Genomic DNA, 14,001 nt, shown 5'->3' on the forward strand with positions numbered 1-14,001 from the left:
CAATATACAATTTTACTCTCACAAAGCAATATCACTGCACATAAGAACTGAAGCCTGAAACTTCAAAAAAAAAAAAAAAAGGTGAAAAGGAACAGGTCAGGGTCCTTTAACCAGATAAAAAGCCTGCAATGAAAAAAAGGCACTGTGACCCAGAGCCGGCATTGAACCACTTCAAGGTGAACCACACAGCAGTGAGCTACAAGTCCTAGCAATTTTCTCCCTGATGAGTCCCACCACTCAGCGGGATTGTTGCATAGCACCTACTTATCAACAAGGATGGTTCACAACCACAGGGATCTGATGGCAATGACTGGCTGCATGAACAGTGCTGATGATACACCAGCTCATGAATACAATCACGGCCTAGACAAGGATCAGCACGATGAATGTTGATTCAAGTTGGACCGAGATCAAAGTGTAAAAAAACAACAAAGGCAATCAACAACTGCTATATTAAATGTGCACAAAATTACAAGTTGCACATTCAAACGACAGACGAAATGTGGGCCTCATCCCGTTTGTGCTCGTGCTGATACACAATGTCTCTCACTGCTGGAACACCTTGCCTTAACTAAACCAAAGACCTCGGAGGACAAGACATTTTTAAAAAGTAACCCCCAAAAATACTGATAGACACAGCCAAAAAATGAAAGTGTGATAATTATGAGAATGTAATGTAATAACTCGCACAGGGTCCCAGCTGTATCCTGGTTCTGAATGCATCTCTCCCATGCCTCCTGTCTTTTCATCATGACATTGCAATGCCACTGTTTGTGTATGTTCACCAGCAGCACTCATCCATCAATGGCTGAAACACAGGTTTCAGGGGCACCAATTTGAGATTGCATTGCGTTGCATAATAATGTATGATTTGGAATGGACTGTTTCACACTAGAAAAAAAATGGTGCCGTTTGCTACCCTCGTGGACAATTACGGGCTGTGCCATCGATCGTCTTTGGTTTCATCTTCACTTCAGACGGAAGAAAACCTGGAGGCTTAACGCTATGTTTATGACAAACTATTTTATCCGCGCTACTAAAGCTACGCTGACCTTGTGCAGTCCATGAAATCAACATTAAACACGATATCATGTCAGCACTCAGAATTCTAGATGATATCAGCCGCTGCTTGTCCAGGCTTCTCATGGCCAGGATGAGAGCGTGTGTGAGTCACCGTAAACACAATATGGACCAAAGAGGAGGCAACTCATAAACAGAGTACCTGAGAAATCCCCAAGATGTTTTGATAAATGTTCAGGTAAACAGAACCAACAGCCCCTTGTATAAGCAAAAGGTGGAAACTGCACAAAGATTTCTCTGTGTGCTTTCTTTCCCGACATGTGTCTCATACAGCTGCACTGCTTCAGCGGCGGGCTTTATTAATCGATCAGCCCGTCGACAGAAAATGAATCGATTATGACTCTGATCACTGATGAATCATTTGCAAAAATAGCACAAAACATTTGCTGGTTAGAGCTTTACAAAGGCAAAGATTTGTTTTCCTCTGTTTTATCGCCTTCCGTGGAGGGTCAGACGGCCCAAGTTCAAACACTGCATAACTGTTCACTATTTAACTGTTCTTTTAACCATTTATCTGTGCAATAATTTGTACCTGCAGGACTTGACAGCAATTCAGCAGTACAATACCCCTGTGTATTCAAAGTGTATATCGGTAGACTTTTTTACATATGCTCAACTTTTTATTTCTGTATTTATTGTTGTACTATTTTTGTAGGATTAATGCCCATATTTATACATAATGCACATACTCTTCACAAATTTCTAATGCACATACTTTTCAATTTCTTATATTTTCACTTATGCTTATAATACATTCTTTTCTTGAGAATTTGAGCAACTGCAACTGACCTAATTTCCCCTCAGGGAACAATAAAGTATATCTGATTCTGATTCTGATTGTATAATTGTAAAATGATACAATAAATTGGTAAATTGAGATAGCCGTCATCATTTGATCAAATCCTCGAACAAATAATCATTAGATTAACTGACCATGCAAATCATTTAGAAGGCCTGGTATAGGCTGAAAAAAATATTTCTCCAACAATATAATCATGAAAATATGTCTTAAAAATAAAGGAAATGATCAGAAAAATATACCAGGGCATGGCTGAATGGGGAGAAATATTTCTTGTCAGCAGAGCTGCTCTCACAAATCATGTCAGTGGGTATAACCTCAATGGGCAGAGGCAAAGAACCATGGTGGATTTTCTGACCACATTGTGTTCAGACTGAGGCACACAACCAAACGCATCACATCTGACAGTGGCTGGGAGGTGGAAACAATGAATAAACATAATTAGTGTTCATTTAATTAAGTAGAGTCAAGAAATGGGGAGAGGAAAAGAACTCTATGGTCAAGGCAATGGACACAGCAGCTAAAGACTCTTTTTCACAGTTTGCTGACTGCTTTGAAATTCAGCAAATTACAGTGCACATGTTTTGTTTGAGTAGATAAGGTGGCAGCAGGCATGCAAAGAAGTGAAAAAATAAATAAATAAATAAATAAACAGCAGTAATTCAAAACTGCTGGCCTTCAAAGTATCTGTGATGAACCAGTTCTATGGTTGTCAAAGGGAGACATGTATTTATGTTTTAAGTGAGCATTATTGTAACTTGTTGACGGAGACAGCATTAGTGTCAATGGTAATGGCAGAAAGCTGACACCACGTTCAAAACAATTCAGCAAATCGCTCTGTCATAAAATAATTTGAGCATTTGTGGACTTAATTCAATGTCACCTTTACAAATAAAACAAACACTCAACTCAGAGCTGAAAGCAGCAGAAATCATCCGTGAAATGTAAAATGAAGTTATGTAAAACAGAAGCTATGCGGTGCTGTCAAAAGCACTGTGTCATCATTTATGGCCATTTAAAAGCACAGATGACCTCTTATAGCTGGGAAAGAAGGTTCATTAACTATTAGTATTTTATGGAATAGTAGTAAGGCATGTTCCTCCTTAAATTATCTAAACTAGTTTTTATTACAGGGTTATTTCTTTCAATTTTAACTGCCTTTTTGATGTCGTGATAAATATCAGATTTTGAATCCAGCGTGAAATATTAATCACATGTGGCGTACCACTTTTGATCACTGCACTCAAAGCAGAATGAAAGATCACTGAAGCCAATAAGAAAGAACAATGTGCCAGCTCGTAGCCGCATTGTTTGCGTTGGGATTTTGACTGGTGCTTAACTACTCTGTCCCAGTTTCTCTTCCTAGTAACTGAACTCAGACACAGAGCGGCACAACGCTCAACATGGCAGCGTTTGGGAATCAGGGAAACTCAATCAAGCAAGTTAACATCCTTGAAGGTGCTTGGGGAGGTGGCACAGACAGGTTGTGGGTGACACAGCCTTACATAAGGGTTTGTCATGATGTATTGGGGAGGGGGTGTGGGAAAACAAAATAAAGCAGGCTCTCCATCTGGTCTCTGTTAGGTCGAGAGCTGTTGAGTGGTATCAATGGGAGACCGGCTACAGTAAAGACTGCAGGAGGACAGGAACTGCTGCTGGCCATGTTTGCCTGTTTATCTGGATCTGGCAGCTGAAGGTGCACCGAGTTGTCCTTAATCAAGACTGCATTTTCTATTCTAGATGGTACAACTGCAATATTATTCAGGGAGCGATTTCATAATGCCATCGTTATGTTCTAAGCATTTTAATAGCCACTATTGGATTCTTCAAAAATTCAATTTTACGCATTCCTCTCCATAGTGGATGTAAGGTTATGATTTAGAAGGAATTTGATGAATATGGATTGGGGATAACTTGGAGCCTCCTGTGTCACTCTATTGAAAAAAAGGAAGTGCCTGAGGCCATGCAGACTGTAAGGTTCACAGATCACAGACCAGCTTGCAGAAAAGAGAAAACACTCAACAAGGGTTATCTGAAGGATTTCTTACTTTAATTCATGTGTTTACTTTTCTTATTTCTTTCATCCACAGATAAATGTTTATGAGTTTAAAATCTAAGACTGATGTTACAGGCTAGATGGTGACTCGCTGGTGCGTGGCATCTTTGACCTCATTTGGTTCCTATCTCTTTTCCAGCGACATTTTCTCACAAAGCTGTGAGATCCCCTGAAACGAAAACGAGAATGTTTCACAACTCTCATTTCCTGACTTTTTGCTGGCTTAGCTGTCTTTCTGTTCAGGAAATAAAAACTCCATGGTGGGAACAATGTCCAAGCAAATACACTATGGTGCAAGCATACAGTGTTTCATCTATTATTTAAAAACAAAGAATGTATAACACTATACTATAAAAGGTTGTGTCTCATAGTAACAAATAACATGCACAGTCTAGAAAGTTTTGGAAGTCATTTTTACAGGGGAAAAGCAATTATTAATAAAATCAAGTTTATGAATGAGTTGCATTCAGGAAGCACTGCATTAGGTGTTCAGCATCTGTGAGTGATTTTCTATTAGCGAGCACAGAAATTGCAAATTAGCACTGAAAAAATGCCTGTCTTGCTATTGAAGAACATTACATTACACATTCATAATCACAACGTTGCCATTTTTGGTCCCACACAATAACATGTCAGCTCCATTAACAGAATGAGAAGCGTTTAACAAATCACTTCATTACAGCAAATGTGCTTATTTGCATTGTACCATCTCACAGTAAAAGCCAAGGATGCACACCTTGACACATACATAGTGGAAAAGAGGGAACAAAAATAATGCACTTAATACTGATAGCCACTAAATGGTTCTCTCAATGGCAAGTCCTCACGGTTTTGACTGATTTGCATTATGACTTCCTCACTTTCACTTTCAAATCACCATTAAAGTCGCATTCTACATTTACACCTTATAGCATAAAAACCTAGACTAATGATGAATTATTTGTAACTCAGGCAACACCATGGTGCTTACATAGTCAGTGAAAGCTATTCACAGTGCATTCACGCCGATCTCTCCACTCCTCCTGTCTAGCTGTGCTTTCTCTCAGCTACACAGCTGTAATACGAGCTGCTGCTGATAGATTAAATTGTTGATAGATAATGCTTCTGATAAAGCCTTGGATCAACCTGCAGTCTGTCAGCCTCAGCTGCGGCCTCTATTACATGTATTCCTTATATTTTAGCTTGTCAGAGGGCACATTGCGCGTCTGTGTGCTTGTGCTTGTTCATGAGCATATTCATGTGTGATAAGGTTACAAAACAATCAAGGCCTCAAACATATGATATGGGCTCAAGGGTTAGATTTACACATCAGGTTGATGGTGACATAACACTCCTATTACGTACTAATATGTTCAAAACACTATGTCCTTTGTTGTGGCCAACGCTTCATTAAACGAAAACAAAAAGGAATGTATGTTACAAAAAAGAACACGAGTGATACTGTATTAAATATTAGACAGATAATTAATTACCACCGCAGGGTTCCCACTCTTACTGAGGCGTCGAACTTACAAACTTTTCAGTGCCTTTCAAGGTCTTCTAAACTGACATTCAAGGGCTCGGAATTGGAATAAAGGATAACATTGGTCAGATACGGATCAACTGATATATTTTAAAACTGCTGCTTAGAGGTGGGCAATGAGGGCAGTATCGAATACCTCGATACAGATATTGCAGTGATACTATAGGGATGACGGATACTATAGGGAGGACTAATATTATAGGGATGCTTTTCATCTCCTCAGGATGTGAAAAGTTGGTCCAGGGATGCAGAGGGCTGAGGCATACTGATGAATTTGGTTGCGATGGGTCAAAGAAATCTCAAGGATATCCATCCAACTTCTTAAAATGTTTACAACTTTATTTTATTTTTCCCAGATCCACAAGAACCTTGAAGCACCAGCCCTGTATAACCCTGTATATATTCTTGCAGTATTTTTTAGTGATACCACTGCAGATAAAAAATGTGACAAGGTCACTAAAAACTCACAAATAAGTACAAACACAACTTAAGTACCACTGTAATACTGCAGTAATATTGTTGTGATTGTCTCCAGTTTCTGTACCGGCTAGGGCTGGGCAATATCAAAAATCAAATATCACTATAACTTTAACGAAATACCTCAATATCGATATTGTGACAATATTGTGGGGATGACTGTTGGTGCTTTCATGAGATAATTACACACAAGATTTTTGCTAATCAATCATCACTAAAGTGGGTATGATGACCAAGCAGGTAGTAACAGTAATATAACAGCTATAACAGTCTAATAAGTTCTGAATATTGCATCCCTTTGCTGTAATGTAGCCATTAAAACCAGGAAAAGATATCACTCGTGCCATATCACAATATTACAATATCTGAAATCCCAGACAATATCTAGTTTCACGTCACGATAACGATAGGATATCGATTTATCGCCCAGCTCGAGTATGCGCCATGACTTGAGAGCTTATTTATAGCACCAGTCTATCGCTATCAGGTACTAATAATGCCGAGTCACCTGTGACACCTTGTACAAACCTAGGGAGGGAAGGAATGAGAGTCATGATCAGAGCTAAATACTTGACCTAGACTTGCGCTGAATAGGCACTGCTGAGGCCTGGGGATTACAGTTGGATTCAGTCCGTTTGAAGTAGACTTGAACGGCGGCACCCAGTTTAGGTCACCTCGGATGGCCTCATAAACAAGCGAGACATTAGTCGAATACACGGCCAGAGGAAAATCAGGTGCTCAGACTTAACCCTTCTTGAAACGACGGCGTGCCTCGAAGCCCTGGAGTTGTGTCTGGAGAGGGGCCTGTTCGTGGCGACCCGGGCCAAAGGTTTCAAGCCTTCCTCATGTCCAGGACTCCACCCCAAAATAGAGACGCAGCATGCTACAGACCTCAATTTGGTAAGATTTTGTTGCGAACTCCCCCATATGACAAGAGATTTTTCTGATTAGTCATGATTTAGTAAGCATTTGCATGGCTGACTGCGCTGTAGGTGGGTCGTAACAGGCAGAAGAGTGACACCTGTGGTCAAAGTAGTCATCTTTATTATGTGTCATGCAGCTGCAGACCCACTATGACTCTGGACTGTTAGGGGGGCCTGGGCCATACTTTGGGAACTGCTGCAATTTTTTTGTGCACAGGGATACACTATAACACATGCTTCCTGTCCTATCGCATCCCCATAATACCCCCACAGACTAATGGTATGTCTTTGCCTCTCAGTATATTAAGTCTGAGGTCACAAAAGTTCATTGTGACCTTACCATACTCAATAGTAATTTACCTACCTCCTACAGTATTCCCACAATATTTGGTCACACTTCCTTTGACAGTATTTCATATTCAACAGAGTGTAAACTGATATGCACTCAACCAAAACTCAATGCATACAAATTATATAATCAAACTAAATTAAATGTTACTCTCTATCACATAACAGCCATAAAAACTGACACAATAGAGACACAAGCCCTACGGGGAAGTACTTCTATGGCACTCAATAGCCAGGTTACAGTAACTTACATCTGTGTGGTGATTTTATGACCTATGCTCTCCCTAAAATGGTCCTAGAGGGACTCATAGGATGTCTGTAGTTCCAATAGTGACTTTATCCTGCCTTGTGGTATTTTATCTCCTATGCTAACACTACAATATTCCTATAGGGACATATAATGTGTCTCAGTAACAATATTATAATGACCTATCCTGCTGAATGGTGATTTCAGCAACTATGGTATTCCAATCATATTCCTAGAGGAACTTGCGATGTCTCTGCAGTATTCAATAATGAGTATACTGGGAAGCTATCATACTTTATGGTGGTTTATCTCCTGTTGTGTGCTACTAATTGGAGTGTTCACTGTAGTTTACAGTTTTGCAGTGTTGCGTACACACGCTACGATATATAATAGGAAGCCTGCAGTTCCTTTTCGTAGCCGGCGAAATGCCTCCTTTTCTCGTGATGTCCAAACGAAAGTAGCCTAATTTTAAGTGAAACATTAATTGGACGGCTTTGTTGTAACAGGCAGGGGGCTATCCAATGCGTTATGAACAGCGAGCGTTTACAGACATAACGCTACTGAATGTTGCCTACAGTTGTAACAGTAACCAGTTACTTCTCAATGGTTGCTCGTAAGAAAACAGAAAGGCAACCAAGGGCGAGAGACGGCAAGTAACGCTGCCAGGTAGCACAGAAACTATATCTACAAAAAAGCCACAGGCGTGAATTAGACCTTCAGAGTTATCTTGTGATATGCACGGGGGTTTACCACAGCCACCAGCGAGCCAACAGGGTAGCGGCTGTCGGACGGACGGACTTACCCAGAAGGGGAGCTTTGGTCCGCACAGCCGCTCCATGTCCGTCGCTGGGTATCGGGGACAGCCGGCAAGTCCTTTATCCCCTCTACAGGTCGCTCCCTTTCTTTCCGACCAGCTTGCTTAGTCCTTCCCGTAGAAAAAGAAAAGCACTCGCTGCTCACATGCCACACACACACACGGACACACGGACATACACATGCACACACACACACCACACACACAGAGACGTATAGCCTACACGATGCGGAGGCGCCTCAGTTTCTGGGTCCCTCCGCCGACGCACCGAGTAGACTTGACTTGGCTTGGTTGACGGTGCCGTGCGTCAGGAAACGCGGCGCTCCTTCCGCTCTGTGTATGAGAAGAGGAGGAGAAGTCATCCAGAGGTTGTCGTGATGGTAAAGGCAGGGCGTCCCCCCCCCACACTAGGCCCCGCCCGCTCGCTCGCTCGGCCTCGCGCGCGCTCACACACACACATACACACACACACACACAAATATATTCAAATCACACACGCGCGAGTGCACAAGATCAACATGACTCGGCAATAACCATAGACTTGGGGCGGATATGGTGTGGAATTGAACTATTTTATCTTGTTCTCGGTGCGCTCTACAAGTGTTTGGTTGGTGTGGGTGGTCTTTTCTTTGGCAGACAGTATACTTTTCATTCACCTGTGCGTGCGAGCGTGCGTGCGTGTGTGTGTGTGTGTGTGTGTGTTTTATGGGGAGGGGGGGCCTTGACAGAAAGGGCTTGACAAGATGACATCTTTCCATTTACTGGCAACCTGATCTATGAATGGTGAATTGAGACTTTCATACCTTGGCCAGAGGGGGATTCCCGTATCTAGGATAGGGGTTTCCTTACCGTTAAACAAACCTGGCACTTCCTGTTAGATATTCATGAATCTGGAAACTGCTTTCTGAAATGCTTTGGTAGCTGTCACCTAAAGCAGTCTGTCTGTTAATGACGGGATAGTATGACAGTGGGAAGCCTGTGATCAGAAAAAAGCATCCCTGTCATTCTGCTGTTAACCTGTTGCACTAAAACAATACTGACTTCAAACTGACTTCAAACCACATTTTGCAAGGGACCCTGTGGGACTTGTCCACTTGATCCACTGCTGCTCTGTGGGACTGAGCAAGTAAGGCTGCCTTAAGCATTCAGTCCTCCTGCTGTAGGTGTAAGTCCTCCTTGTACAACTGGGGATCTGATTACCAGGCGTTAAGCCCTTCTGTACTCATCTTGTGTTCCAAGAAGAGCTGACCTTGGCTCGCCGGCAGGCACGTTTATGGCTAGCGATTAGCTGGATATCCTCTCTGAAGCAGCACAGGCAAGGGAAGCCCGCAGGCAACATGTGCGAGGAAAGATCTGGTTTGTGTACACACTGCAGGAGCTGTCACAAGCACTCAGGTGTCAGTCATGTACACCTTATTCAAGTGTGCAGAGCGGCCCTGCAGTCTTCTCTTGCCCCGTAAGCCAATATAGTGTATCTCTCTTGGCTGGGAAAGATTTCCCTGTGGCCCGGCGGCTACAGCTTGGTTTACACTGATGACCCAAGGCAGGGTTTGTGGTATTTTAAAACTAGCTGCCATTATAGGAAACTGCAAACAAAAATAAAGAACTGAAAATGGGTCATTCAAGACTGAAGCCACAGTTCTGCAGTCAGTAAAGGCCACGGATAATAAATACTATGTAGGCAAACAGTGCAAAATGAAAACTTGTTTGTGTGTGTGTGTGTGTGTGTGTGTGTGTGTTTCTCATTTTATTGTAGCATGATTTCTTGTTCTCTTTGTCTTCTTTGCTATTGGAGAGCAAAGAAGAGCAAAGAGCTGTGCCTATCTTAAAAATAACAACAACCACAACACTATCATAATACAACCACAACTACTACTACCACTAATAATAGCAATCATAACACTTTTATTGTTGTTGTTGTTTTGTTATCATCAGTATTGTGATTGATTTGATTGATTGAACTGAAATGGAGTTGAAATTGTATCTCAAACAAGTGTCTCATATGCGGGAATACCATTAGAACAGTTTAAGGCTGCTAAAAAAAATTACCTAAGTGTGCCAGTAAACCGAAGGTCTTGTTTCGCAGAACAAGTTTTTTGACTTCTCTGTTATGAAACTTCCGGTGTCATCATTGATAGAGTGTCATTACACGACTCAGGGTCACCACAATGATGCGTTGTTCTGCTTGGCGCAGTGATTTGGCAGCTAAACTTAGGAACAAACTGCAGGTGATGCACAATAACATTATTCTGCGCTCATTAAATGCATCCCCTCAAACTCATGATGTTAGTGATGAAGTCAGACATGTAGCGCTGCTGCCAGTATTGTCTGAAATTGTGGTGGTGTGTTTCTGGATTGCAGTATTATATTGTTTAGTTTTGTTTATGTTCAAAGTCTTGTCCTTCTTGTTGTTTTCTTTGCCTTCTAGCACCTTGGGACCACGATGGAAATACACATTTTCACCTATACATGTTATTCCTTTGGATTTTATGTGTTTGACAACTCATAAATCAAACTACCATAAATCAACAGTATTGTCATTTTGTTAGAGCAGTGAAACGTGAGTCTTTCCTGAAGTCTCCTCACTGCATGAGTGTTTCCAGGGCAAAGCACTCCATCTAGTGGTCTCTCTCTCTCTCTCTCTCTCTCTCTCTCTCTCTCTCTCTGATACACTCTACCACTACTACTACTACTGCGTATTACTTTTGATAGGCTGTTGATATTGGTAGAAGTAGCACATCAGCATTTGCATTAGTACTAAGGGTATTTGCATTAATATTGGGTTAGGATTAGGGTTATAGCAATATTGATAAGTAGTGGCATCAGTGGCCTATCAGTATTAGCAGAAGTGAATGCCCTGTTAACATGTGTATTAATATTAATATTAATATTAATATTAATATTAATATTAATATTAGTAGCCAAAACAGTTTTTGCAGCTGGCATTTTAGCAGGTAAACACAGTTGTCACCAATGAGATTAATTAAGATTTCACTGAAGTGTGGCAGAGTGTGAGCATCAACAGTTAGAGGACCCTGGCTTTGGTAGACCTGAGTGGAACAGGAGCTTTATGAATGTTATTAATAACGCCTGTGTTATTCATGTCAGAAGGGCTCTTGGTGTTGGTCAGGGTTGCATTAGTAGCAGCGGTAGTAGTTTTAGCACTGGCATGAGTATTTTCTGTTAGTCATAGTTGTTATTAGGTAGGAGGTTGCATCATGTCATCACATTATGTCATCCACGCACAGTTACTCCTGCTGATTGTTCTGTGCAAAAACCTCTTTTGCAATATCTGATCTGTGCTCTATGGAAGCCAATTTCCACCACTAAAAAAAAGAAGAAGATGAAAACATAGCCTTGATAATAAAAAATAGCCATCTTAAGTCATAATTATGAGATACTAAGTCATAATTATGAGATAGTATCTCATAATTTTGACTTAGCATCTCATAATTATGAGATAGTATCTCATAATTTTGACTTAGCATCTCATAATTATGAGATAAGTATAAGTCATAATTATGACTTAAGATGTGATTCTGTCCTGGATGTAGCCAGGCCATGTGTGAAATACATTTCAGTAATCTGAATATCACTGATTTATTGATGGTTCACTATTCATAAGCATTAACATTCATCTTGAAATGTTTGAATTCAACCATTACTTGAATTTGGACGTGGCACTGATGGGTTGCTACTAAAACAGTCCATGTGGCTGCGTGTCAAATGGTTAACACAGCAGTTTTTCTTGGCTTGAGTTGGACCAAAATTTAGAAAGTAACTGTATAAGCTGCTTTATCTGTCTGGGTCAGTCACATGACAGTAGGCCGTTATATCAGTTGTTGATCCATAGTTAGATGGTTTTCCAGCTTTCAAAATCCAGTGCCAAGGCTCTAAATGTCACTGCAGCTTGGGCAGAAAAATGATCCAGATGCCAGTTTTCCCTTTCAGTATAAACTCAGGTCACTGGGACAGTAATGGGTACACAAATGTGGACCCTGTACCTGGAAAGAATATGCATGTGAGAAAGGGTGCTTAAAAATGAAGCCAAAGGGTGTAATTAGGTGTAATAGGCAGGGTCTTATCCTAATATTTACCACTACACATCACCAGTGCTGTGAATAGTGCAATAGGGGCATATACTTGCTGCTTCTTTCCAACAGGCTGAAGCATAAAAGCAGAAAGATGAGGCAGAGGTCACAGTAGACTGCCCCCTTCCCCAGCATGAGATGATAGTATCTCATAATTATGAGATACTAAGTCATAATTATGAGTTAGTATCTCATAATTTTGACTTATTATCTCATAATTATGAGAAATACTTATCTCATAATATGAGATATTGACTTAGTATCTCATAATTATAATATACTTATATCATAATTTTGACTCAGTATCTCATAATTATGAGAAATACTTATCTCATAATTATGATATATTGACTTATTATCTCATAATTATGAGAAATACTTATCTCATAATTATGAGATACTAAGTCGAAATTATGACATACTATCTCATAATTATGAGATACTTATCCCATAATTCTGAGATACTAAGTCATAATTATGAGATACTTATCTCATAATTATGAGATACTAAGTCGAAATTATGGGCTTTTTTTATTATCAAGGATATGTTTTCATCTTTTTTTTCTTTTTTTTCTTTTCAGGGGCGGAAATGGGCTCCATAGTGCTCGGATCAGCCAGAAGATGGAGTCATTTACGCAAAAATGTCCATTTGGGTTAATATGGCTTATGAAGCCTGGGAGGACCGCTTCACTGAGATGGGCTGAGTTTTTAACCATGGTTTTGAAAGACCTTTGAATGTACAGTCCGCAGGCAAAATTTTCATCCAACGGTTGTGCTTCAGGCAGAGCAGAGCGGCAGAGAGGACAGGATGACCAGCCAGAAAGTGGTGGTGTTTGCCCTTGGAAATATAAGAGACAGTCTTACTGCAACTTCTACCTCAGTAAGGAATTTATTGTGAAAGTTTTAACTGGACGTTGTGTTGTTGCTCACTCTGGGTGCTTTTACGCTGCTGTCTGTGGTGGGAGTGCACTTGGCATCTCCAAGCAGTTGCGCGCTCGACGCACATCTGGAAAGCGGGTTTGCCGTGAATTTGAAACGAACTGCACGCTCCAAGGACTGGGAATGAACTTGATTATATAACTTTAATAACTTTTTATTCAACTCATCAGACAAATCCAACCACGCGGGACACTCTCTGGTGAGATGGTATTAAACATTATTTTTTCCAATGTCGGGTGCTGATCCATGCAGCTGTTGCGTTTATTTTGTCAGTGTTGTCGAAACAGTGCGAAGAGAAGCTGTAGCCGTTTTTGCTGGACTGAACCGTCAGGCTGCGACAGTTGCAACAGCTGGATGGGATTCGGAAACATCTGCAGCGCATGTTCCGGAGTGCGTCTGCGTAAAATGAGGCAGCTGCGGAATCGGTGCTGAATGAAATAACTCAGCGATGAAGCAGAAGAAAAAGTCATCACCGTCTAATTGGAGAAAAAGCAGCAAAGTTGAAGCCTGAGCAGCAGTCGTTTTAGAAGCTGTACCCAGTGAAGCGGCCAGGAATGAATCAGATCAAGGTTTCCCCAGAAGAGCTGAGGTCTCTCCCACCCAAACCGGTGGCTTTACCTGCTGCCTCCCCCAAGAGACGATTTGTCAGGCTGGGAAGGAAGCCAAGTGATGGCTCTCAGCAGTAAGTATGAAGGCTTGGGGCAA

General features: G+C 41.1%; 2 protein-coding genes across 7 annotated transcripts in view; one reads left to right on the plus strand and one right to left on the minus strand.

Annotated features, from left to right (window-relative positions):
• The window catches only part of abcc3 (ATP-binding cassette, sub-family C (CFTR/MRP), member 3), a 55,002-nt gene extending 46,373 nt beyond the window's left edge, over positions 1-8,629 (minus strand). For 2 of the 3 annotated variants that reach the window (XM_030077325.1, XM_030077326.1), the window contains exon 1: positions 8,255-8,618. In XM_030077325.1, the coding sequence (XP_029933185.1) occupies positions 8,255-8,290 (36 nt within the window). In that variant the 5' untranslated portion in view covers positions 8,291-8,618. Of the gene's footprint in view, positions 1-8,254 lie in introns of all 3 variants that reach the window. The other variant, XM_030077327.1, reaches the window with a different exon arrangement.
• radil2b (Ras association and DIL domains 2b) overlaps positions 6,464-14,001 on the plus strand; it is a 28,824-nt gene continuing 21,286 nt past the window's right edge. For 3 of the 4 annotated variants that reach the window (XM_030077328.1, XM_030077331.1, XM_030077332.1), the window contains exons 1-2: positions 6,464-6,834; positions 12,939-13,978. In XM_030077328.1, the coding sequence (XP_029933188.1) occupies positions 13,851-13,978 (128 nt within the window). In that variant the 5' untranslated portion in view covers positions 6,464-6,834; positions 12,939-13,850. The remainder of the gene's footprint in view (positions 6,835-12,938; positions 13,979-14,001) is intronic. The other variant, XM_030077330.1, reaches the window with a different exon arrangement.

This window comes from Myripristis murdjan, chromosome 19 (assembly GCF_902150065.1).
Source record: "Myripristis murdjan chromosome 19, fMyrMur1.1, whole genome shotgun sequence".
In the NCBI taxonomy this organism is placed as follows: Eukaryota; Metazoa; Chordata; class Actinopteri; order Holocentriformes; family Holocentridae; genus Myripristis; species Myripristis murdjan.